We start from the raw sequence: 27,295 nt of genomic DNA on the forward strand, positions 1-27,295 counted from the left end.
ACGTAGGATAATTCACTCTTTCGATTAAAAAATTGACGCTTGCTTAGAAAAACTATCGCAAATTTAATTTTGGAATTTAAAGCTTTTAAACAAGCTTTTAGGTTCTGAATTGCTGGTATAGTAAACAAACGGCAGTGCAACAAATAATTTCTACTTACGGGCAGATACTGCCTGTAAAGGAACATTGTCGATAATGCCTGACATTGTACTTTGAAGTGATATATCGGATAATCTTCTTAAATGCGACATTTGAAGATTGGGAACATTCAATCCGTCAACAATCAGTTGCGGGTTGGTCTGGATAGTCTCCACTGAAATCAAGTTTACAATCTACTTAAAATTTTTGTTCTCCCAATTTTACCACAAATCTCGGAGAGTGGAAAATATAATTTCTATGTTCCATAATCCTATTTGCAATCCTAATATACTTACGCAGGTGATAAGGCTGGCCATTGCCAAGTGGATACTTTTGATATCGGGCAATGTTGACCGGCGTGATCAGTGAAAACCTTGCTGAGATCAAGGGTTCCAATCTCGCGGCCATGGGATCCGTAGGATGAAACAGATTGTACATTTGGTTGACTAACGGCTTGGGTATAAAACTATTCCTGTCGCTAGACGTGGCAATCTTTCTGTAAGCGAGGACTGATGCAAGCGGACTACCGAACGTAAAAAAGTCACCCACTTCAAAATCCAGCTTGTCACTGTAAACGACACGTTAATAAAGACCAATTAATATTTTTATTAGTCATAGGTCAATTCTATTGGCAACATACTGTGCTTAATGTAAATAATTGACAACAAGTCGCGATATATTAATTTCCCTTTTTATTTTATTTTCTTAGCTTTATTTAAAAGAATCATTGATATAATCATAATTGCTCACCTCGTGCCGGAAGACCTTCTCCTAGGAGATGGAGCGGTCAAATGCTTGCCGTCTTCGCCGTTATCATTGCCCTGCTGACCGCTACCTTCCAGAATGCTGTTCTCGCTACTGTGTCTCGAGTGCTGTGTCGCCCTGCACAGGACGTCATAGGACAGGATCGACCCCACCGAGTCACCCACAAAGCAGATCTGCCCGCTGAAACCTTTACCCTCATCACTCTTGATAAAGTCATGGTACACTTGGTTGGCACTTATCACCACCCGCGACACTGCGTCTTGATATTCGGAACTCGAACTCGCTAGCAGTGGAATCGCGCCGATCGGGATAGTGTCGTGCGTTACTTGCGGAGCGTCCATGCACGAAGGCGACATGTCGAAGCTGTATGGGCTCAGGCTACGCAATGAAATTAAAAGATTATAGTAACGTCCGTAGATTACAATCAAACGTAAAAAATAGATTATATTACCTCGACAAAATTCCCAAGGCTTCGGTGCAGATGGAAGGACAGGCGACAAATTTAACGGATACGTGACCGACCATGCTAGGATAATGCTGTCTCATGACGGATTCAAAAGCTCCCCGGAATGTCGTAATGTCTGATTTTTTTGCCGTTAAATCGACATTTGCGTCTGGAATACAAAAATGTGATTCTGGCTCAATACATGCTGATACAGTGATTTTCTTGGTCAGTTCTTTCCACGTAATAAAGGATATATACAACTATATACGAAATAAAAAATCTATAATGTTAACTTTCTTAAATTAAAAAAAAAATAGCTTACGAATTATATAAATTAGACAAAGGTATTTACCTAAAACACTACCACCATGCACCACAATAATTAAAACAGTAATTTTGCATGGGTGATGCGTGGGAGAATGTTGAGGGGACGCTGGACACGACATGTCGATGCTGGCCGATGTGCTGATCTGCAATCTCTTGCTACTTCGTTCATTGGTGATACGTTGCAGATACGAAGGCGAAAATATTGTATCCTCTGAAAATAGGAGAGGTATCCCCATTGTTACCGTTCACGTTAAAAGAATTTAATAATTTAAATTTGTTCTATGTTTTATCACATTTCAGAAAATAAAAATTATTTAGTAGACAGAAAATAATGCGATGTAAGCTTAATAATAACTATTACATTTATGCACTATAAAAATATTTTTTAAAATATATTAACCTTGCTCGTTTGCCGCAGATGGTGTCCGCACAGTCGTGTCCTCCCCTTCTGCTAGAAGATCCAAAGAACTCCATTTAGCTAATGAAGAGCTATCTTCAAAGTCCTCTGTGTAATCAGAAACGTTAACACTGCTTATGCAATGTGCTTTCTTCCCGATTAATCGTATATGTTTTGAAACATGACTCGCAATAATATATGAATCGATATTATAAAATACGATATTTCAAAGAGAGCATCTCACAAACAATAATAATTTTATAACAATATTTGTCTAATAATTTGCGATGTATAAATAGAAGCTCAATTGCAATTATAGATTATTCGAATTCTAGATTATATAGAGGTCATTTTGCATGTGTTACTCCGTCTAATGCAATACTTATGTGAAACTCTATCTAACGTATGCAGAACTAGTTAATTTTCGTTAGCCACTAGATCAGTTAAATCTCTTTACTACGTAGCCATGCTGCTGCATGCCGCATGTGAGCCTTTCGCGGATTTTCATGCTCGAGTCTAATCTTAGTCGCATGTCACGCCGAAAGATGCAAATTTTGTATGTGCCAAACAGCTCGATTTATCGCATCTATTTTAAGGCCATTCTTTAATTATACACAGATGACATATGTATGACAACTCTCTCTTTCTTTTTTTCTCTCTCTTTCTTTCTTTCTTCCTCCCTTTCTCTCGCCTCGCAACTTATCTCGCTTATTATTTAATCACTCTGCGTATCCTACCTTTGCGTATAACAGGTATAATGAACCCAGCTGCAGTATGAGGGTGCGACATAAAAAACAAAGAGGTTTTTACACATAAAAACGCAGCACATGCTGTTGTTTCTACTTGAGTTAGCTACGCATTGTTGCAAGACACACTTCTTTCGCATAATTCACAAGAATTGGCAAGAGCTTCATTATAAGACATTATAATATCAGATTGCAGAAAATATTTTAGAGAATCTCACAAGAGAATTATTTACACATATACTATACAAAAATCTCTTAAATGGCATATTTAAATATTTTCAAATAGGATGTCTAAATAATTTACAATAGATATGTTCTTGAAAATTTTCTCAAGATTATTATTCATTCTATGTTAATTAATTTCGACATTAATGAATAAATAATATTCGACGGCTCTTTGGACTCCTTGGAATATTCGGTGTTTATCTTTTAAATAATATATTTTTTTGTTTAAACTGATCAGATTCGACATTTATAATGTCGTCTTAGGTCTTTCATTGATTTATTTAAGACTCATTAAGACTTACGACGGAAAGCAGCGTGTCACAGAATTATCATCCGCTATCATTCATTTATTACGAACCGTGTTAATGCGTTTTCTCTAAATTATCACATGCATGCTATACGTACGCATGCGTCGTAAGTCTTACCCTGGCAATCGAAGAACTCGTCGTCGCTGCCGGATTCGGACTCCCTGACGATGCTCTCCATCCTCCAATTCGCGATCTGGATGTCGAAGCTTTTGTTCGAACTCGGCGAATGCACGTTGCTCTTCATCCACTCCTTCTTGGCCTTTTCACCGGCGGCCGCATTTCTACAACGCAGCTCGCTTTTAGTCCAATTAATTTGTTAACACGTTATTGACCGGGAACGTATGACCTCGTCTCTCATTGCCCGAATGTTATTGTCTGACGACGAGTTTACTCGTGTTTAGAGCATACAGTTTAAATGTTTGTGCGAAGTTAGAGCTTAAAATTAATAAAAATGACATTATCATTATAGAATTTGTGATTGTATTTATCCTTCACTGTTTGTTGTGATTTGTTTTTTTTTTTAATCTTTGGTACACTATTTATCTTTAATAAATTTTGTATGCTTGTGTGAAAAATAGCATTACAGGCATTAGTTTTTGCTCGGTCAATAATGTGTTAATGCATTCAACCATAAATGAAATTTAATATCGTGTCCTGTATTAATACCACAATTATTATCACATTACTTTATCATGATTTAGAACGCAGTTTTTTATGGCAGTTATATAGCTGTAATCAAAGCCACAAACTACCAACCCCACAGATATGTGTGCATTCGCGATTATCTCATCGTTTTAAGAAAATAATGAAAGCAAAATGATATTAAATATTACTTGATACATAATAATAAGAATAATATACAAAAATAAATTCTATTATACATAACATGCCTTATGGACAATAGATACAAAAATATTAAATAAATACGTAATGAAAAAATTTTTCCGCATTTTTACATATAGTTATATAAAGTCGTTTGCCTCAAAAGCTGTCATGCAATAATCAAACAAAAAATTTTCTTCTGTATCTTTAATTTATTGTCAAAAAAGATCATTTTCTCGCCAAGTAGATGCATTTATCGAGTATTCTACGTTATTATACGCTGTTATTTTGTACATGTTACTCTGGATATGCTCCGACATTGTTTAAAATAATCAAAAACAAATTTCTGAAAAATCGGCTCAATCTTTCTTCGAAATAAAATCTTGATTGAGGATGTAAGTTCACACACATCGGCACAACTGTCAACATTTTTCGGGAAGCGCGAATAAGATAGAATCGGGATAATCTTACTTGATTTCATCCACGTCGATCGGAGAGTCCTCGGGGCTGATCTCGCCCTCGGAACTGGCCGCCGTGTTAATGATGGGAATGTCGGACGGCTTCCTGATGGACAGCGGGCTCTGCGCCTCTTCGTTCTTCTCGATGCTGCCCAGGGTGGCCGCCAGCGTTTTGGCTACCGCCGATTCCTCCGACGTCATCGTCGCGTTCGCCGACGTCGCTGTTGTTGTCGTGATCGTCGTCGTTCCCGTCGCGCCCGCTTTCCAATTCTCGTCCTCGAGCTCGTCCTCCGAGTCACCCAGGCCCATCTTCCGCTGCAGCGCCAATTGCGTCTGCCGCTCAATCTCCCTGATGTCTTCCATCGTCAGACCAGTCCACTCATCCTGCCAGGCCCAGGCCTGCCTGTGCGCCCGCACCATCGTCTTCCGCAGAGCTGGAACCGACCTTAATACGTCTCACGCACGGCCGACCGGGTGCGCCGGTTAAAATTAACCCTTTCGATCACGACCTCTTGTGTATCACGGGGAGGAAGAAGCTATTCCAGCAACGGCAAGCGTGGCAACGCCCGATGTTGCGTGGACAAAAGTAATAGCGAATCCATAATGAAATAGGCTACAATTCTGCTAATTCGAAGATAAAAGTCTTTACGTTAAAAATCTATTTTTATTTGCATGCTTCGACTTCAACAAGTATATAAATAAGCTACAATAAGTATTCTAAATTAGTATTCAAAATTCAAAAGATGTTCAGAAAAATGTTAGAGATCAACAATAGAAAATTGCAATTCTAATTTCAATTAATTTGTTTTTAATAAATACTTAAACGGTAGTTTAATCCACGATTAACTTTTAATTTAAAGCAACCTAAATTAAATAAGATTCTTTTTAACAGAATAAAGATTCATGATCGAAAGAGTTAACCCTTTAGCTGCCGGGCTCTTTGCATAAGAATTTATATCGTGTTAAATTTGGCAAACTCAAAGCATCGTTATTCATAAAAAAAGCGAAACATGAACAAATACAAAATTACAATATACAGGATGTATAAAAAATTGTGCAATTTCTTTCGACTGGTCCTTTTTTTGTAACTTGTAACTTTGTAATATAACTTTTTATACTACTATGTACTGTTTGTTTTTCAATATTTAACATTAAATGTTTCCATTTTATACAAATTCAAAATCGATATTTCTGTGCTCACTTATTGTGCAATATTGAAGAAGAGATTCTTCTTCTTTTTGACTCGTTCTAAGAAAATGCACAACTTCCGAGATACTCTGTATATCGAATAAGTGAACCCTTAGTTCTACGAAGAGAAACGCGTACTTAAATTGGCAGCGCTGAAGTTTCTCCAATTTCGTTTTATCCCGAAGGAAACAGCATGCGATATCTTTATTCAGAATTTTCAGAAAGACCAATCTCATTTCTGGGAAATGTTCTTCCCGGTAAACTGGCCCGGTGAAGGGCAGTCTCGCGTTCGGGATAAAAATGTCAAGAGTTAAATGCCCGGCATCCAAAGGGCAAGATAGGGCAAAAGTGGTGAGCACGTAAACGGTACTAACCTACGTCGTGTATGAACTTTTCTAATTTCGTTTGCATGCCCCAATAACGGAACTCTACTCGGCATAGCTTGTACGCGCACATTAATGACTTTCCCGACGGCGTTGGCTGTTGCTTTCCCTAGCGAGAGAATCGCTAATGTATCAACGGTGAAACTACTTAAGCGGATAGGTGTAAAATTCTTCGAAAAAGATAGAGAAAGAGGAAGAGAAATGGGGAGATGTATACTTCCACATCGGCCCAATAATCCTCCAGCCACGTGTCCTCCAGCGGGCCTCTACCGGTCTTCTCCGACATGTACAGCTTAGGGTCCTCCTCCTTCACATAGTCCGCCCCGTACGGCTGATCCTTGACAATGTCGATCAGGTCTTGGGAACAAATTGTCGCGGAATCAATCGGAGTAAGTGTGACACAACCGCGTTATTTCTTAATTATTAAAAGTCAACAGTAGTTTATAACATCGTTAAGAGCAACGGTAAAGATTTTCTGAATACTCGGGGAATTATTATAACTAATCCTAGTTCTAACAAACAAGAAACCAACAATGAACGATCCTATAGTAATCGACAAATCGTACGAAAATTAGCGAACAACATTATCGAGAAATTTATTTGAGAAATATTGCGAGCTTCGTCTATTGTTAAGACGAACATACATATTTTACGTCACGAAGTTCACGCGGTATTTTTACTTTCAGGCTCAACTACATCGCTGTTGAATGGCGTGACAACGTCGTGTTCCGTGTTCGTCTAATCTAATCTAATTTCCTCTTTACCCACGATCCTGTTCCTGTAATCACTGCCGGTGAGATTGAAGACGTTCTCCTGGTGACCGTCGTCCGGAAAGTAATAGGTTTCGATCTCGACGGAGAACTTCTCCACGAACGGGCACGTGTAGCGGGTCTTGGTGTACGGATAGGCGTTCCATGCTTCCTCCTTGGCGATCAACGCCGATTTGGGCAGGAGGCTCTTGAACCAGCCCGGCAGGTGACTGCCCACGTGATAGATTTTGTGTGTGTACTGCCCGTTACCGCCCGGACCGTTGCTGTACGGCTCGTTCTCGATTATCTCCACGCCGCTACCGGCACCCTTGCTCTCGTCCCGAGATTTTTTCTGTGCGAGTTACACAGGGCGAACGGTTATTGATCACTTAAGGAGCACATTCGCCGCGTCGGCCATAAAATCTTTATCCTTATCTTTATCGGTGGAGGAACGGCCGCTGTCGCGCGGGCATACACGCGGGAAGGACGTAAATAGAAAGAAAAATCAGAGGGAAAAAAGGATAAGATAGGCGCAATAATCGCGAGGGACAAAAACAATATATAACACCGAGGATGTCGGATCAGCGAGCATTTGAATAACGTGTTTTACGACGGAAATTAATCGCGTTAGAATCATTATTGACCAGTACGCATAATCTACTTGGCTAATATGCATAATTTATTACAATTGACGAGTAATATTCAATGTTATTCTTTATCATAAAATCGCAAAACCGATCGTACGCAAATAAACTCTGCGGAAAATAGACAAGTTGAAGTAAATCGAACTTCTGAAAAGAGAAATTAGAAATTTACGGCTATCTCCAAGATAAACTCTCTGTAATTCACCATCTATAGCTTTCGTAGAGTCAGAATCTAGATGTTTCGCCGAAAGTACGCAAAATGTAAATAAATTTCAATTAGCAAGTAAATCGAGATTAAATCGCAAGTCTCCTTTCTCGCGACACGCGGGCCGACGCGATGAGTTATAAACGCGATAATTACCGCTATCATGTACAGCTGAGCGATTCGATACTCCTCTACCGTGAGAGGCAACGGTATGCGATACTCCTTGATCAACATTTTGTTGGAGCCTGTCCTGTATCACCCGTGCATCTTCGCAAAGCGCGTCTCCCCTTCAGAGATACCGGACGCCGCCGCGTTCGACGTCTTCGCGACACCTCAAGAGATCTTTCTCGCCAGGAATCACGAGTGACGTCTCCATTTTGCGTCGTCAAGTGTAATCTTCTGCAAAAGTAGAAAGAAGATATTTCCATATCGCTTTACATCGGGGACGATCTGCATTTAAAATACCAAGCTACGATTGCTACGTAGATGGTTCTCGAGAATCCTTAGATTTCACGCGTTCGTAATAACGGAGTTTGATAAAAGCTTGATAATTATCTCGAGGATAATGGCCACGCTTGGAAAAAATGCACCGACGAAAAGTGAGTAAGTAAGAGCGAGAAATAAAAGGAAAACATAAAAAAAAGTATTCTACTTTTATAAGCAGAATACTTAACGACAATTCGCATAATGTTGAAATATCGATAAATATAAAACAATTGTATATATAACAAGAGTATATTCTTTCATCTATTGTAAAAAGATTGCGTAATCAAAGAATTGTTTAGAATTGAAAATTACGCACGCGGCCTCAATTCGACTCGTTTCTTACAAAAAAAAAAGATATCGAAAACGAGGAAAATTGATAGGTACCGAGAATTACTATCATTATACCCGAGCTGTGCGCCGCTGGACTTTCTTTGATTGAATTAAATTCTATACAACTCTCGTCTTGATTGCAGGGTACACGTTGTGGCGAACGCAAACCACGTCGATCGTATCGCAACTATCGCGCAAGTTGCTGTTGCTGCTTGCGCTCAGCGATACGTAAATATCGCATCCTTATTGACGCGAATATTTACTGTGTCGGAAACATTCGTAGTTCCGGCGCTTAGTCATGGTTAAAAATAGCAAATAACCATAATAGCCAACGCCAGCAATAAATTCATGTCTATAAGGAATAAAAAATTCAAGCTTCCCATCTACGTAATTGGCCGTTTTTATCAACATGTTCCGTGAACAGTATCTGTTCATCGCGATGCAGGTGAGTATGGCCTTGGTACATAATTGATAGCTAAGCGAAATAATAATGGATAATGTGCAGTATTGAATAATGAAGTGACGTTTATGCGTATTTCGAGCGCGAGATCTGTCAATTACATTATCAATAATCATACAAATTATCACGTAATTCCGATATTTTTAACTTTCTCTTATTTTTGTCAATTTGAATTATATACCAGAGCCTGAGGCAAACGTTTCTTAAAAAGAACACTGTGTTTCAAGTGCTGTTTTTGCGATATTGAGCAGGAAGACAATTCGTCAGTTTCATTGTCATTCAATTTCATTGTTATATAAATTCGTCAATTTTATACTTTAAAGGTAACACATTTTAATTCGTTCTTCATCGTCCCTAATCTCACGCGTAAAATATCCCGCATGCAAATCGCTAATTTTTAGCGAATAATTCGCGGCACGAAGCAGCCGCGTTCTCGCAATGTCTCGCATCCGAGCAGAAGCAATAAACAAAGCGTTACGCGAAACGTTTATTTATACGCGGGTCAGCCCCGGCGCTCGTGCGTACGTGAATTTTATCTCGCGCGCTAAATTAGCAGCCGGCAATTACGCGGCACAGATCGGCCTGCTGCAAAATCCGCCAGTATTCATAAGACCACGGTCGTTTCTGTAAACATATACGTGAACGCGCACACACACACACATACACACACATACACATACATGCACACGCGCATACATCACCCACACACAAAATTGCAAACTTTAATCGCCGTACTGCGAGTTCTGCACAAATGCACATTTGCTCTGGTCGAGCGAGAGTGCAGTGGATGTTGACGATAACGGACGTACCATTCACGGCACCACCGACGTGCGGCGTAGTTTCCGGAGGAGATACTTCTCTCCGAGTTTTTACATCTTCCTCGTGTCCCGATTTAAACTCCGCTTCGCGGGAGCGAGATATGTGGGATCGGGACACGAGAACATTGCACGCGTGTCACTCCACTCCGTCAGTCCAATTCGGAGACTTTTGCGATCGCGCTCGCTGAACGTGCGCTCTAATTGAGCTTTTAATCTCAAAATTCGCCCTCTGTTCGTCGCTTCACACAAGCGCGATAAATTGCGAAAAGAATTCAATTCGTCGATCCTGCACCGTTTTTAGTGAATGAACTCTTATTCTCTATACCTATATATAAAAGAATTTTTTTATTAAATCACTTTTATTATATCTACATATATTATATATAATAAAAATAATTTAATAAAAAACAACTTCTGTATAACTATACACATATACATATAATGTATAACACTCCCAGAAATAAAGCGTTAGGATGCTTAATTAAATAGAATTATTAATTTAATTGAGAATGAATTTTAAAAGACGATGAATAAAATGTGAAACAGATTATTAATTAATAATATATCGCGAGAGGAGATTTTTAAGAAATCTCTGTAAATAATCTCTTTAAATATGAATGATTTTTAAAGTCGATGACACACAGTACCATAGTGTACAATGTATACTATACATTTCTCGTAAATAAATATAAATGAGCTCTTATTAATGTGCATTATCGTATTATGTTCATTATGATCCTTTTCAAAACCGGTCGTAAGAGTAACGATATCGTGACAACATTAAAGACAAGAATTTTCTTAATATTAGAGAGAATAAAGATACACAGAATAAAATTAATACGCGTCGCAATTAGTTAAGGAAAATTAACCCGTAGATTTCTTTCCGATATCGTACGAATTCACGTCGCTTCGATTAAGAGGAAGGAACGGGTCGAAAAGCTTTCGGCGAAAAAGGCGGGCGGTTTAATTTACCGATAAAAGGGTTAAACAATGACGTCGAATGATGCGAATGATGTCACAGCGGGGACGGCGGGGACGCGATTGAAGGGTGCTTAAGGGGGGCGGCTCGACGACGACGACGACGACGACGGGACCAAGTGACATCGAAGGGCGCGCACACGCGACATACAACACGCGAACACGGCGACGCGTCGCCACCGACTGAACTGACGGACGGCGGAGCGGAAGGAGGCCGCGATCGCACGCGCGACTCGTCGAACCCGCGAAATCGCTGCCGGCCAATCGGAGCTCGTATACCTCGCGACCCGACGAGCCCGCGGGCAGGGCCGTAAATTAAACAGCGCCAATGTGAACAAACATGTTATTTTACAACAAAGAGCAGGCCTCGTGCGCCGTTAGACCGCCGCGCCGTAGCGTATAATTTATTGCGATTTACGCACGTCACATGATTGAAAAGATTTTTATGCATCGGCTCCGAGGGTGGTCCAGGCTGCGATTACCTTCTTCTCTCTTAATTATTAAAGGGTTTAAGAAACATATCGTTGTTTGAGACATGTATAAGATATGTGATATCTTTCAAATTCTGCATTTGCAACACGCTTTTATATTTTACACTAGATATCGCACATTTTTGTACTATAAGGATTATATCATAATTTATGATATAAAAGTATACTAGTGATCTGTCGTAAAAAAAAAAACGAATAATGCGAAAGCAATTTACTGAGAAATTCCCAAAGGAGAATTTCCCGTGCGATCACACGCTGACCAAGACCATGATCCAGCGATCATCATTATTTATCAGCGATTTATCGTAAAATGTATATACGAAAGAGAATCGACGTATTTGCGGATGCTCGTATATGCACGTCTCTGAAATGGAGGGTGCCGTGTGTCGTGACGACTCCGCGATGACAGAGCTCAAAGATAACTCCGCCCCCTCCCTCCTCCCATATCCGCGTGGCGGATATACGTGAGATCTCGCCGGGGATCGTTTCTAGATAATGGAGACGTGATACCGGAGATTGTCGTTAGATAATAGAAATGTGACGCCGGGGTGGTTAACTCGCCACTGCCCGGACAACCACCGTCCTCCGCCGCCACCCGGTCTATTGATCGCCCCCGAACGGCCAAGAAGGCGCGAGACCAGCTGCGCCACTCGCGCGCCGACGAACCCCCGCGAGAAGGCGAGATCGAAAACGGCGGCGTCGCGACGCCGCGACTCCGGCGTGCGCGTCTCTTTCCCGCCGGAGTCACCTTAACCCTTTCGGAACCCTTCCGTTGTTGTCGCTCTAATTTGACAGTGAGGTGTCCTGAAAAAAAATCTCGCCTCTTTCCAGGCCTGTCCCGGGCCTAAGTTTAATCCCCGAACAATCTCTTGGAAACTACATCTTTCGAAATCTCAAAATTGTGAGAAACCGCGTTCCTTAATCCTTTTACTCGATTAAATTTAATACAGTCGCGGTGAGAGGAATAATTATGCAAAAAAGCACCAGTCTTAGATGACGGAAGATATAATAATGTAAGAGAAACAATTTTAACAAAGCGACTCTGGAAATTTTTTTTTATTGAAACTTTTATACAGCGGTTTTAAACAATTATTTCCACAACAATTTCGAATAAATAAATGTCACCGTGCGTTAGGTGAGTAATTAGGTAAACGAGTTACAACCACTTTATGTGCAACCGAGAGTCCAAATTAAAATTTAATATTTCATATCCGATCCTCCTTCCCCCTCCCCCCTCTCTCTCTCTCTCTCTCTCTCTCTCTCTCTCTCTCTCTCTGGGGCGACAAGAACCGATTAAAAATTAAAACGACCGTCGCGCGTCGGCAGACAAGCCATCATATTTGTCTCGCCTATTTCCAGCTGCCACTAACAGGATCAAGTTATTCTCACGCTTCTGCTAATTCCCCGCCTTCTTGGCGATTCTGTTTGGATCCTCGACTTCATAACCGTGCGGAGGCACCGGGTTTTTCACAGGATTATGGAATAACGTGTGATTCCCATCGCCCCAAGGAAATGGCTGTTGAAAGAAAAATGAAAGCTATATGGATGGGGATTTCTTAGCCATTCGCGCATCGAATATTCGAAAGAATAATATTTTCGAAATAGATTCGATCAAGAATTGATCAAGAATTGATTCGCTACGTAAAGCCTCTAACGATAAATGAGCAATATTAATTTTATTCTAAGTAGACAAACAAATTTAAATTAATTTTGCATCGAGTTACTAAAAAAAGCTCACGCGGTTGAGAGAGATGTAACAAAACTGGAGAATGGCTCTGTTTACAAATCCAAAATCAAAACAGACGGAGAACTTTCCTCCGTCGTTCTCTCTTTTGCGAATTTTACGAAATATATAGCAAAAATTATAATGAAATTTATAGTATAAGAGAATAGTATAAGAGAACTAAGGTAAGGTCAGTGAAATTGTGGGTCTTCATTAGTCGATAATCGAGACCACCAAGGAAATAGGTCTAGCAGTCAAAGAGACATAAAATAGACTACCGTAAGTGACCGAATAAAAATTTGTGTCACAATTTAATCATGCATCTTGCAAAATTGAAAAAAAGAAAGAAATGGCTGCACAGATTTCTGAAACATTCGCGCATTAAATATTTGAAAAATCATATTTTCGAAATAGATTTGATCAAGATTGATTCGCTATACTTTCATTGTGAATTTAAAGAAGGAAGCAAGTTATACCTTACATTCACTTTTATGCTTAATCAATGCAATTTGAAAATTCTACAAAAGCAATTTGTAAGTGCTGGTCTACAACCTTGCTTTAAAGGATATTTAAGCTCTAAGCCGTAAGAAATTGACCAATCACAATAAAATGTGAAGAGAATACTCGACTGTGATTGGTCAATTTCTTACAGCTTAGAGCTTAAATACCCTTTAAAGCAAGGTTGTAGCACTAATGCGTCTTGAACGCTGTGTGATTTAACGGCAAATTAATAATATCTCACAATTATTTTCGTATTTCATCAACTCAATTAAACGCAATATAAATTCCACGAGTGATTTGCAATGCAATCGCTCCGCGATTGATCTGCAATGATTTTACAAATTTGTATACAGAATACCTCCTATCGCCGCGTCAACGATTAAATTCTCGCTGATAAAGAATCGATCGCAAAACTCGCCGTTTGCAGACATAAATTGGCACGCGAGAGAGTCTACATTCGCGCTACCGGAACTACTAGATCATAACGGTAAAAAGATTTTTTAAGTCCTGTTTCTCGTGACAGTTTCTGACAAATGTGGGGACCAGAACCTTAGTCCGACGACGCATATACGGAAGATCCAGGAACGGCTCCCTCGGCTGCTTCGCTTTTTCTCGCAGCCGCGCATAAGTAATCGCCGACATGACCACGACCAGAGGTAACGCGACGCACAATGACAGCATACGCCAAAATGCGAGCTTGCGTGGATCTGCGCCCATAATCGGTCGTATTGTTATTAACGTGTGATTAACGCGTATCGCTAGAAATTCCATATAGTGAAATTAAATTGCGTTCTACTCGTTGGTCAGTCTCACCCGTCGGTAAATTAAATTCGTGCCAAGCACTCGATTCTCGATCCATGCATATTCCTCTTTATAAATGTGAAATATCGAAATAAAAGGCAGAATATCGAAATAAAGCAAATTCAATTAGATTTTGAGTTATTACTGATAACATAAATTAATTGTACTCAAATTTTGTTTTAATCTGCAGGAAATCGAGAAAAATATAAAATTGATTGAAATAATGATTAATTACATTTAATTTTCGTATGATATTTAATAACTTTTTCCTTTTCCATTATATATCGCGTTTAATTTACGTATTTTAAAAAGTAATTATTTTATCTTCTAATATTTATACGTAAAAATAAATATTTTATTTTCTATATATTTATATGTAATAAATCAAAGTTATAGACCTCCATATAACACGGGTTCGTACAACACGGAAAATTTTTAATATTTACTTATTTTAAAATAAAATATAAAATATTTTACTATTATATCTTTAATATTTATTTTATTTTACATTCCCGTAATAAACCTTTATATCTTTTATAAATATGTGTTTCCATATGCATACATAATCCATGTATGTATAATTTATGTGACTCGTATAACATATAGATTCATATATTTCATATAACATGGAACGAATCCCCCGTGTTATACGAGGGTCTGTATAATAGTCTAAACTTAAAGTTCCATTTTTCCAGAATATTATCCAGAGATACATGTGACTCTGTCTTCTCCCGCTTTTCTGTATACATATATGTGTCCTCCATTTCGATAGATCATCGTTCGCAATTCTAATCTCGAGCCACCTAAATCTCGGCGCCGCAAGATTCCTGGTGCGCCGAGCCGCGAATTTATCGGGAAAGTTCGAGATACGCGTGGAGGAATTCCCAACGTTACCGGAGTGCGGGCGATAAGTTGGCGGCTCGGGAGGACACGGCGGTCTCGGCGAAGGGCACGGTGGGTAAGGATCGCAGCGAGGATCATCATCCGTCGGAGGGGAGCACGGATCCGTCTCTGGCACGGTTCGCGATTCGCAGTCCTTCGATCTCTCGAACATACCGAGCTTTCGTCGGAATGTCAGGCACCGCGAACCGGACGGCCTCCTCCAGATACGAACGAACGATGTCATGTTATACCTCGTGTATCGCCTTACGTTTCCTCTCGCTTAAGTCTTGGAATTCCTCTCTCGAGGGAAATTGGGGGTGAAAGATGCGGCTGAGACTTTAAGGGTCCCAACCACGAGAAGTGTCGCTCCTTTCGCTTGAAGTTACCGTCATGATTATCACTCAATAGTCGATTGACACGTGAATAATAATTTACGTTAGAGGCAGAAAAATGAATAACGAATGCGAAAAATCCGATATAGAATAGATGAATATATATTGGCTAAATTTCCAGACGTTCCGGACATTTACTGAAATAAAATTAGCGCGCAAGAGCTACAAAAAATGTAGAATATAAAAAAATAGAAAATAAACTTGGAATTGTGACACGCGTTATTCGGATTACTGTGATACTGTGATATAATGCCCGACGCGCGACGTTGCCTGCGAAACCCTAAAAGCGACGGTGCGATACGCTTTGCTATGGCGACGCCGACGCGGATCTAATGAGACGTCGAAGAAATTGTGGCCCCATTTAATCCCTCGGGAAGATGAGATTAATGGGGGAGTGCACTTAAACGCGAAGACGTCACGCTCACGAACGGATGCGTCGCATGACAAACGGGAACATCGCTTAATCCACACTTTATCGACACGCCACTATATCTGGACCAGACGGAAGCTGGTAAACTGCCCGCCACCTGCATATCGCAATTCCCGCGGAAAATATTTCCATATTTGCCTCACGCGACATATATTCCTCTCGAATCAAGTATTTTCTTGGAAGTTCAATCGTGAAAGATTCGTTTCTTCAAAACAACTTTTTCATCTGAACACAATAGTAACGTGACTTACTATTGTGCACTAGAGTTAAAAGACCGATCTGAGAAACAAAGATCATATAAAACAATTATTATTATATTATTATAAAACAATATAATTATAAGATTATATATGTTATTTTACGATATGATAATAATTATATAATAACTCGTAATTATGTGTGTAATATGCCGAATAAATAAAAAAAAATCATTACAACAAAGTTATACTGAGATTATAAATCTAATATAATATAAATTAAAAAAAGGGTTTATATATTATATACTTATAGCGTTCTCTAAAGAAGCGAGAGGATTTAATCGAGGCCTGCATGCCCTAAATTTAGTCCTAGTCGCAATATCCGGCGTCACCCGCCAAGAAACCCTATTTGGCCTTTCATTCCCATAAAGATTGAATATCGAGCGAGCGAAGGAAAATAAAATTGTTTGCGAGCCGACGGCAAAGGGCTGCACTTTAATTCCGCCTCGGATCTTTCGCGTGGCATTTAATTACGGCTCTCGGGAGTCGCGAATATTAGTCTTTTCACGCCGCGCGGCCGACGAATGGGAAATTCAGAATTTGATGGAATTGTAATGTCACCGCGGTCTGACCTTTCGAGGGAAGCGCGGCTAGTCGGATATTCCGGTACGGTATTAATACAATAATTGTGCGAAAATACCAAAGGCTCCGAGCATCGATCACGGCGGATCGTTAAGATTATAATTAACCCCGCGACACAGACATGGGGGTTTTTTCACCGATAAAATAAGAATGCCCGCTCTTAACTTATTTGCACGATTACCAGAAATGTATTGGCCATCGATTACGCGTCTTTTTATAAAAATTTTCCGTCCCCCGGGCGCATTTGTTATAGTATTGACCCACATACAGAGAGAAAGAGATTTACGATTCTTATTCGATTAAACTTCGTATAAACTTGATTTTCGAACGGAATGAAAATCCATCGTGAATTATGTATGATTTCCGTTCCGTTGACGCCTCGTCGACGGACTATTTATTTGTTTTATTGATAAATATGTATGAATATGTCTCCCGAATAAATGCTCGGAGCATATTATTGATCTCGTGTCCGCGCGTTAATATTTCCTAAACGGATATCCGAGATATTATTTTTCTACTTGTTTGCTTTCTCGTGGGATGACAGCGAATTATCCTGCGTACAAGTGGAAACAATGCCGCCAGATTCGCACCAGGGGCTGCTTCCTGGGAAACGGGAGTACGTCGATGCGACTTGCGCGGCAACCTTTGACATTTCAAAAGGGCGGGTCGAAGTTTCCTTTCCACCCTCCGAGGATAGGCACGCTCTCCCGGTGTGACCCAACATCCGGCCGAAATGTGTACGGCGCATAAAAGATCTACGTACTAATTTGCTGGGCCGCAAATGAGTTTCGATTCTATCTCGTAAAAGTTAATTAAGACATTAATGTTCGTTAATCTCCTCTGCTTCCTTTTTTTCTTCACTTCCTAACCCTGATTCTTTTCAATAGTTAAACGCAAATGTATCCTCCCCTTTCCCCTCCCCTCCTACATTTCGTTGTATGCGACATTTGTAAATGAAAGTGCGCACGAAACGCGCAAAAATGTTCAAAGTGCATGCCATGATCTCGTATATCGCTCGAAAAATATCTAAATATCTCCTTTGCCGTTAGAATTCTCAAAAAGCTTGCATTGTTAGTATGTAAATGAGGATGCTTGCAATTACTAGTATAAGAAATTTCTCCTTTACATTTACTTTATTTTATCTTGGAATTGAACACATAGAATGCATCATAGTGTGCGTATTTGGTAAAAAGACCGAACTATTCTCTTTTTATAAAAAAAATAAGAAAGAAATGATATATTAAAAAATTGCGTAATTTTTCATACTTTTTAAAATATTAATATATATGGACATGTATGTAAAATTACATATTGAAAATTTTTCAATTTAATATTTCTATCGTAGTGTTCTAGTACATTATAAAGACACGATACAATAGTAGACGAATGGAATGATAAGACATGGATTATTTATTAAACCGCACAGAATAGTATTAACCTAATCGTATTTCCGATATACATGTGATATTTGCGTAATATTTCATATATATCCAGTGGAGCTACAGCCCAAGTCGGACTCGGGTCTCCTCAAATTTTCAAGTTTCGAGACAAGATTTGTTTTCTGGGAATAGGTTGTCAGCCTAAACTTCCAACCCCTAACCTGGAGGGCCGGTACCCTCTCTAAATATAGAGGGGTTCTCGTGGCAAGATACTCTCAGTGGATTATCATTATATACCTTCTGATTTCGAGATGTAGCGATCGAATAAAAACCAACGATTTTCGGTCAGACTTGAACTCGGATCTTCGAGCAGCGCACATTTCTCCGATGCGCCACGATCGCCACAAATCGTCATTATCATTATGTAATTAAAGATTACTCTAATCTAAAACATTACTTATCAAGATAGCATAAGATCCGCTTAAAATTAACTCTAAAATATGATTTTATTATATATTTACATTTATGAAGCTCGATTTACTGTTTCTCGTTCGTTTACAGCTAAAATACTGTCTCGAGTACTTATCTACGTATTGTACTTCTTACAAAAATATTTCTTAATTTTTTAATAGGAGATAGTATCATTTGAATCGAATATCTGACATAGAAATAAGAAAATATCTCACTACATATGGGAATAAATTCGTTAAATCGAGGCCCACTTGTTAAATCACATATCGTATGATATATTCCGCAGTTTGCAGAATCAAGAGACCGTTAAAAAAAAAAGTCTGCGAGACAATGAATTCAGAGAGCCGGAAAGTTCCGCTAGAGAACAAAGCTCTGGAAATAAAATAAAAATTCCAAACACCTATAGACCCAGAGAATTACGGAATCAAATAAAAGAACTGAGAATTGCACACAAAATCAAGTGTTTTAGGTTAACAATTTTATATTATTGAAAAAAAGCTCTTGAAATAAAAAAGCCGATAAGGGCAAAGTCCTGCGAAATTAAGCATCTTACAAATCCGTTACGGATTCAAAGATGACGAATAATTTCTCGAGATTTTTCTCTCTATCGCAACGTGCAAAATCCTGAAAGTTTATGGCATTTTGCGGCATTTATGTTCGTCACGTATTTATATTAACCGCTAAGAGAGTTCTCGTTACGAAGGCACAGATGCTGCCGGAAAATAAATCGACCACGCGCTTCTTGAGTCTCAATTTCTACTTATTGCAGACCATAATTAGTATAGCGGACGTGTGCGGTTTATCATAGTTCATCATTCAGCTGCGTGAACCTAATTACATCGCACGGCACGCAGAATCTCCGAGGTCGCGTCGTGTATAGTACATATCCATTAACCGCAATATAACAACAAGCTTGCGATATCGCGTAATTAAACCATCGAAATAATTGAAGTTATTAAAGTAGCGGTTTTTTTTCCTCAGCTTCTGCTAGCTTTTTCTCAACATTTTGGACTGCGTTCTGTCAACAAAAGTTTATATCTTTTTCTGACAAGTCAATATAAAACTATTTCTTCATCATTATTTTTAATAAATAAGACATTTAGGACTAAAATAGAACTAAAACATAGAACATTTTCTATAATTGGAAAAAAAAGGAAGTGACCAATATGAACGCAATGATGTAGACATAGATAGATAAGGAAATCCCATTATTTTTTATCTATGTAAGTCTTAAATTTCATTATCCTCTCTCCACTATTAAGCTTTATTAAGTTTTCCACCCGAAAATTGGGGCGAGCCTACATTTAATCGATTTTCCAAATGTCTGACGTCATTCATGACGTCTCTTAAAGAGAGAAAGGGAGATACTTGAAATTCGCTCTCATTCAACCGACGCGACGTCAACATTGTGATGTCCTCCGCTGTCGTTAACGTCAGTAACGAGAGTAAAATAATAACGAGACACGAGTGCATGGATATTTATACTGGACGCCACGGGCGTGACATTTTCCGTAAAGTGGAATATTAATCGCAAATGTCAAATTCGAGTGTGAAAAGCGAAAAGCGCGATTGTGCGATTGAAAAACATTTGTTTTCAAAATAATAATAGGGCAGATTAAACGCGCGATAAAAGTAATAAATTATCTCCTCCGGTTATAATAAGTCAATTTAAATTTGCATTTGCGAAAACGAAATTAAAACTGCAATTAATCGCGATTAAGAATCGAAGATTTATAAATTTAAAATTTCTATGTGGGATTATCCACAGCGAAAGAGAAAATTCCATGGCAGACCTAATGGATATCTAATAATAATTGCAAATTGTATTTAATAAATTCTTATGAGATAATTTTAGTTTATTATACTTACAATTAGTAATACGATTAAAAAAGCATAAAATTATTTGATAAAGTTTACTCAAATGAAAAATAAGATAGAAATAAGATGTTTAGTTAAAAATATCTATCTACATAAAATAATACATATCTAATAACTTACTAATCGTATATAGGACAAAATATTTTCCAAATAATTATTCGAAAGTGCTTTTATCTATGTAGTGTCTTTAGATTTGAATAAAAATAAACAATTTATCAATTTTATGGAATTAGAATCGTCGAATAAACGATTTCCGGATCTGAAATCTAAATCCATAGTTTGCTAAAATTGCAACCATTATGAAACTATCTATAGATCTAAAGATTCTATCTCAAGGATATGCAAATACAAAGGTCAATGGATTTTGAATTCATGAAGTCAAGTATCTGTGAATCCATGAATATATGAACAATTCGTGGTGACTAATTGTCTGAAATATACGCAGCAGCATTGAAATATATTAACTTACAATTAGAAGTAACTTGTATAGAACTGCCTTAAACAGATACCATTATTATAAATCACATCATAAATCAGTTATATCATATTTAATTAATTATATTAAATTAATGATATTCTCTCTCGCAAATACTACATTTCCTAAGTTTGTGTGTGAATAGGTACAATTTCACCAATCTAAAATTCTATTCCACGTGCTAAAATTCCACGAGATAACTTGAATGAATAAATTTTCAAGTAATTGAGAAGAAGAGAAGAAATTTTATTAAATGTACGAATTGTTTAGAAAACGTAACATTCCTAACATTATCTTAGGCGTATTTAGTTATTTACATCTATGATCCCTAATGTCACAACATTTTCAAACCAAACGGATAATTTTATCCGCGAACACAACAGAATGATGTTATCTTATTTATCAGTAATTATATTTTTGTTCTGTCATATTACTGGGCATCACGGTGATTGATACAAAGGAAAGAAATGTATAGCAACTGTAACGTGTGGTGGGGCTAAAGTTCTCACATGGAGGAGGAAGGTTCTCTGATAGAGAGTAAGATATCATATTTCACATCAAAAATCCTCTCTAAACGTTTCTCTCGCGTGTGCCTCTCTTCTTCCCCCCCCCCCGTTCCCTCGTCTAATTCTTTCGTACGCTACTGTCCATCATCATCGATCACCGGAACACAGGCCATCAAATTGCTCGACGATTCACAGCGACGATCACGCGCGCCGTTTCGCAATTCGCCGACAATTTCCTGCCGTTCACCAAGCACGCAGTCGATTTGTCGCTCGTTTATACGCATTCGTCGAAACGCGCCAATCGATCGCCGACTTACCGATTTCCCAATGAGCTTCCGAATCGCCGACACAGGTGCTCCGATTGCAGGACTGCTCTGATCGTATACTCGCGACGGTTTACACGCGGAACGATCACACGCGACGATCGTGCGGCCGCAAGGTGTTCCCCGGCATTTTCACGCGACGACTCCTCGGACGCGACCAAGGCGAGACCCTGCGTTGGGATGTCATCTCGGTTGATAAGGTAGCTTCTTCGACGCCTGCGCCGTTGTAATTAAGAGCGCAATGCCGTATCTATTGATGACTCGAACAAGCGAATTTAAAGAGCGAAAATTTTTGCTTCTTTTACGCAACGATATTAAACGCGTCTCTCGGAGGTATTCAGATTTTTTAATCCCTGACATTTATAATCTTTCAATTTTTGGATCTTTGCGAACCTCGGCTTCAGCATCCTCGAACGTTTGCACGACTCAATTCCAAAATTCTCAAATTCTATTACGATTTCATAATATTATATTTTTGTATACTTTTTATTTTATAAGGGTGCTTCAGAAATGATAATACTTATGTGGAAGTAACTTTTTGAAGAGACAGCACTGATGACACGAGATATCATGATAACACGATAAAGACAAATGTATTTAAGACAAAGACAATTGTCTTTAAAAAGTCTTTATTTGTCTTTATTTGTTTCATCGTTATCAACACATTCTTGGAATCTTCTCCAGGTGGTCTCCAGAGGCACTAAGTTACTTCCGTTTAACATTTTTTTTTGTTAAAAGCATTTTGTATACATGTATATGTGTATTTAATAGTAATTACAAATTTTTTGATAAATTTATATATAATCTTTAATTGTGACATTTATAATTTCTCTATGTTTCAACCTTCGCGTCTTCGAGTTCGTCAAACATTTGCATCACTCGACTCTAAAATTTCTCGAATTGTTTCATAATATATCCCTAAATCTTTTTTGCTCATAAAAAATAAGTCAAACATCCTTTTTCACAATATTTTTTGCCTAATTTGTCTAATTCCGAAATTAATCAATTTGATTATTCAATTCGAAAATGGAACGGAAATTTCGTAACGAAACTGAGATAATAATGATACGAGTTTGATGACACAACACCACGTTTTCATAAACGCTGATGTTCGTGGACAACTTCGATGGTCGTACAGAAGCGGCCAATGATCATTCGCTGCGTACGCAGATCGCGCCGGCGTGTCAGCTGTTTCATTCAAAACCCACCATGACGATTCCGCGTTCCGCTCAATTTACAAACAGCAGAACGAGCAGAACGAAATAGATGAACGAAATATATGTTTTGAGACATCTCATCGGTGTCAAAATTATTTGCAAGTCCATTTTGTATTACACCCTAGTTATAGGACTCACACGTGATATTCTTATGCCTATTATGTTTCAATCGCTATAGATCGGAGCGATAATGACGTGAATATCAATGACTGAAATCGGCCTACGACAATTTTTTTAAAACTTTTACAAGAATTATAAAAGAAAATTAAGAAAAAAGAATGTTACCCTTTAGAACGTGAGACTCCTTATTTTAATCGTTAGCACCTTAAAAGTTATCAGCTTTGCGAGCTTTTTGAAAAAAAGCAACTATAAATTAAAAGACACTCTAAAATATATCTCTGAAATATATATATATAACAGTCAAGAATTTACATGAATCGTAATTATGTTGCCAACAATTAACAAGCTTGCACGTATCGTTCGCGTAAATGGGACAAAGATTTAGGGTAGGTAGGTAAGGGTGAAGGAGGAAGGGTGCATTCGAGCGCCGGACGCTCCTGCGCCCTTATTACTCTAGTTGTCTAGTTACGTCACTGGTTGTCTGGTCGTCATAGTGAAAATCCGCCAGTTACAGCGGGGTTGCAAGGGAACGCACGTCACGTTCTCGGTGTCGCCGGTGCGAGCGGCTTCTTCTCAGAGGCAACGACAGTCCAGCAGAAAGAAAGAACAGGTGTCTCCGAGAAAATATCCCGCGAACGATCATCGTTTTCCCCGGCGCGTAGACCGGTGCACGGAGCGGAGCCGAGCTGAGCGCGGCGCAGCGCGTGGAGGGAGCACGTTCCTCATCGATCTTCTCGACGACGTAGGTAAATCCCGGGTTCGCCCTTATTCCCGCGATGCGTCGAAGCCGCGCGAAGGACCGGCGAGATTCAGAGAAGTAAAAGAAAAATACTCGAGGCCCGAAATAAGCTCGGAGCGTATAGGGAGCGTGGATTTCGAAGGATCCTCGAGTTAATTTCTGCGAGTGTTAAGGAAAGGCCGCAAGAGCGAATCCTGTATCTCGTCGTCTTTATTCTCGCGATAGAGCATATTTTACGATATATCCCGGAGATGAATAACCGGCGAGATTCGCACAGAATCCGAAATGAAGGAGGCAGGAGTATCGGGAACACAGGAAACTCGGAGGAAATATTAATTTACTGTTACGGATATATATCTATATATTTACATATATACATATATATATATATACATATATATATATATAAAATAAAAGTTCGAAGATTCGCTGTCAATAATAAAGTCTCTTCATTTCGATAAAGAAAATTTTTTTATCCAACGATTTCGGTAGGTACTCGTGACCCCGTAGATAAAGTCTGACATTTACGTTCGTAAGACCTCCCACACTTCGATATACCGCTCTTAAAAAATCGATAGTGCCGACAAGGATAAGGAAAATCTATAGAAGAATTCTGCATGTCGATGTGAAATGTCATTGCGGTATTTGTACTAACACGAGGAAATTCTAATAACAGTGTTGTATTGTAATTTTTGTACTAAATTCCCACACTGTAAAAAAATTCTGTAAAATTACAACTATTATAGTGGGTAATTTTGAGACCCACTATAATAGTTGTAATTTTACAAAATTACAGTACGGAAGGAAAAAGTAATTTTGTATTACAATTACACAAATTAAGAATATGTGGAAATTTACACCTATTATAGTGGGTCTCAAATTACCCACTATAATAGTTGTAAATTTTACACAAATTTTTTACAGTGCAATTTAAATGAAAGCGCTCTCCTTAATGTACGCAAATTATCACTATACCGATGAGTCGTAACTGCAAAAGAGTATGTATTCAAGTAATTTCCTCTGACTCATAAATTGTTCCCGTTCCGCGATATTTTTACTTGAAGCTGTCACGGTATTCCGGGTATTCTTCGCGTAGTTCGCCTTTGTCATCACGAATAGACCTACATCGAAACTTTTAATTATTATGATAGAACAAAGGGCAAAGAAGTGCGCAATGGGGAATAATTTATTTTCGTCCTACAAAAAAAAATTTACGAAAACAAGGCGTCGCTCCCGGTGTCGCTCAATATGACCGGGCGAACCGTCTACTAATCTACTTTCGCGCGAGAAGACTATCTTGCTGTACGCCGCTGAAGGAAACTGTAGCCGAGTCCCCAAGTTCTATTAATCTGAACGATAAGTGTAATCTGTCGTTACACTTATCGTTGAGATTAGGAGAGAATATGAGGAACAAAAGCTCAACGGATCGCCCTCGCTTTTCGTTTGGTGGAATTTCGTTCGACCGGAAAGATTAATTTACGCTCGTGTCTTATTTTTACTTTGCACACAGAGATCGCTCATCGCGGACAGTTAAACTTTTCTCTCTCTCTCTCTCGATCGGACACAAGCGCCAGTTCATCGGCCGACATGCCTGCGTATCGATCGGCGGGTTTATACCGCGATATCGCTCGTTCTCCTTTAAGACTTACCGACCTCGCGGGTTGCACGAACCGGCCGCATGTCTAGCCGCATAAAAATTTTATTAATAGCAGTGCCTGCATTTTAATAAGACCGTATCGTTTCCTAACGTCTGGTAACACCTGGGAGTATTTTATAAAAGATGAAAAATGCGAGATACACCAAGTAACCGAACTCGCGCCTCTGAAGTCGAAATAGAGTTTTAATAAAATACGTTTTATACTTTTGACGTTCCTATTATTAATGTCAATATTAATGTCATATTCTTGCATAATACACAACGTGTAATTAGTTCTTTCACAATTAACAACCGTAATTAACGACTGTAATTAACGTGAAATTCGAGTGAAATTGACACGAAAATTATACCGTAATACGCGCGATAATCCCATCGTGATAATCGTATCACTTTCTTTTATGAATTACAGTTTTAAATATCTGTTATTTTCTATAGGATAATAAATAGACGACATGATAAATGGAAACATTCTGTGATATGTTTTATATATTTATCAAACGATCTTTTCACATTCAAATACGTCGTTCCACGTTCGAAACAACATTGTCACAAACCGCATTCCGATCACGATCCTCTACGTCTCCGTTTTTCTTCTTGGCAGTTTTAACAACGCAGACACTAATTAATACAGCACATTACGAGAATCCTTTAGAAACATTTTACAATTTCACGTTCCAACATGATTAAGCGAAAAATACGTATAATTACCGAAGACTATTGGCATGGAGTGAACAAAAAAGCGCCTACTCCGGTGACTCGCTGATGATATCGATCGTTTCGTAGGAATATTTTCCTTTCTAAAACGATAAGCCCTCGATAACACGATACCTAATCGGCAATCAAGAAACTCCAAACCCGAAATCAGAAGTCATGCTCGGTCACCCGAGACTATCTACCCACTTCCGGTGTGACCACATATATTTATCATCAGTATTGATTACTGATTAAAATATTTATAGATCGGATGCCGCCATTGTGCACTCTCGTTAACTGCAACAAATTTTCCCGACGGAACGAGGTTCTCTTTGATGGACAGCGTAACGTGTGGAATGGGATTTGTTATCAAACACGAGGCTTATCGAGCGAACCTCGAGTCGAATGACGCGAATCATCATGCCATGCACTTGGCGTATGTCGTCCGCGCTCTCGATAACGGAAATGCGAAGATGCGTAGCCGTCACGATAACGCGAATCGCGACGCGATCTTCACCCGCGCGATAACGCGGAATCTTTCCAGTCTGCTGATTAGTCCGACGTTGCGATCCCCACCGTGCTGACCTTGGCACGATAATGACTCTTAGCGCAGCTTGACGCCTCGCTCTCGCTAAGATAACGAGAATGTTTGAATTATGATTAACCGACGCGCGCGCGCGCGGAAGTTGACTTATCCCCTGTCGCCGCAGCTAACGACGAAATGAGACACGCATTAGTCCTCGCATTTATCTTTAATCCGGGTTAATGCCATTTTACGTGTATTACGACGAAAATGACGAAAATGCGCGAAAGCGTTTGTTTTTGTTTGTCCCACTTACATCGAGGAATATTCCAGTTGTGCTAATTGGAAAAGACCACCCGCGAAGGACCTGTTTGCGTAAACTCCA

General features: G+C 39.0%; 2 protein-coding genes across 16 annotated transcripts in view; one reads left to right on the top strand and one right to left on the bottom strand.

Moving 5' to 3' along the window:
* Rdgb (retinal degeneration B) overlaps window positions 1–27,295 on the bottom strand; it is a 73,929-nt gene that overhangs the window by 13,103 nt on the left and 33,531 nt on the right. For 2 of the 14 annotated variants that reach the window (XR_011731294.1, XR_011731293.1), the window contains exons 1-14: window positions 21,956–22,127; window positions 7,955–8,197; window positions 6,965–7,301; window positions 6,418–6,557; window positions 6,192–6,309; window positions 4,643–5,063; window positions 3,467–3,630; window positions 2,808–2,837; window positions 2,074–2,178; window positions 1,699–1,884; window positions 1,353–1,515; window positions 887–1,279; window positions 433–704; window positions 159–311 (exon numbers count right to left, since the gene is read on the bottom strand). Coding sequence is in view for 12 of the 14 variants with exons in the window: in XM_071773745.1 (XP_071629846.1) it covers window positions 159–311; window positions 433–704; window positions 887–1,279; window positions 1,353–1,515; window positions 1,699–1,884; window positions 2,074–2,178; window positions 2,808–2,837; window positions 3,467–3,630; window positions 4,643–5,063; window positions 6,192–6,309; window positions 6,418–6,557; window positions 6,965–7,301; window positions 7,955–8,032 (2,560 nt within the window). In the remaining 2 variants the exon portion in view is untranslated. Of the gene's footprint in view, window positions 1–158; window positions 312–432; window positions 705–886; window positions 1,280–1,352; window positions 1,516–1,698; window positions 1,885–2,073; window positions 2,179–2,807; window positions 2,838–3,466; window positions 3,631–4,642; window positions 5,064–6,191; window positions 6,310–6,417; window positions 6,558–6,964; window positions 7,302–7,954; window positions 8,198–9,883; window positions 10,195–10,864; window positions 11,066–21,955; window positions 22,129–27,295 lie in introns of those variants that run through there. The other 12 variants (XM_071773753.1, XM_071773756.1, XM_071773752.1 and 9 more) reach the window with 11 other exon arrangements.
* The window catches only part of LOC139809305 (uncharacterized), a 35,020-nt gene continuing 31,523 nt past the window's right edge, over window positions 23,799–27,295 (top strand). The window contains exon 1 of one of the 2 annotated variants that reach the window (XM_071772097.1): window positions 23,799–24,044. The gene's annotated coding sequence lies outside the window, so the exon portion shown is untranslated. The remainder of the gene's footprint in view (window positions 24,045–27,295) is intronic. The other variant, XM_071772096.1, reaches the window with a different exon arrangement.

This window comes from Temnothorax longispinosus, chromosome 3 (assembly GCF_030848805.1).
Source record: "Temnothorax longispinosus isolate EJ_2023e chromosome 3, Tlon_JGU_v1, whole genome shotgun sequence".
Taxonomy (NCBI): domain Eukaryota; kingdom Metazoa; phylum Arthropoda; class Insecta; order Hymenoptera; family Formicidae; genus Temnothorax; species Temnothorax longispinosus.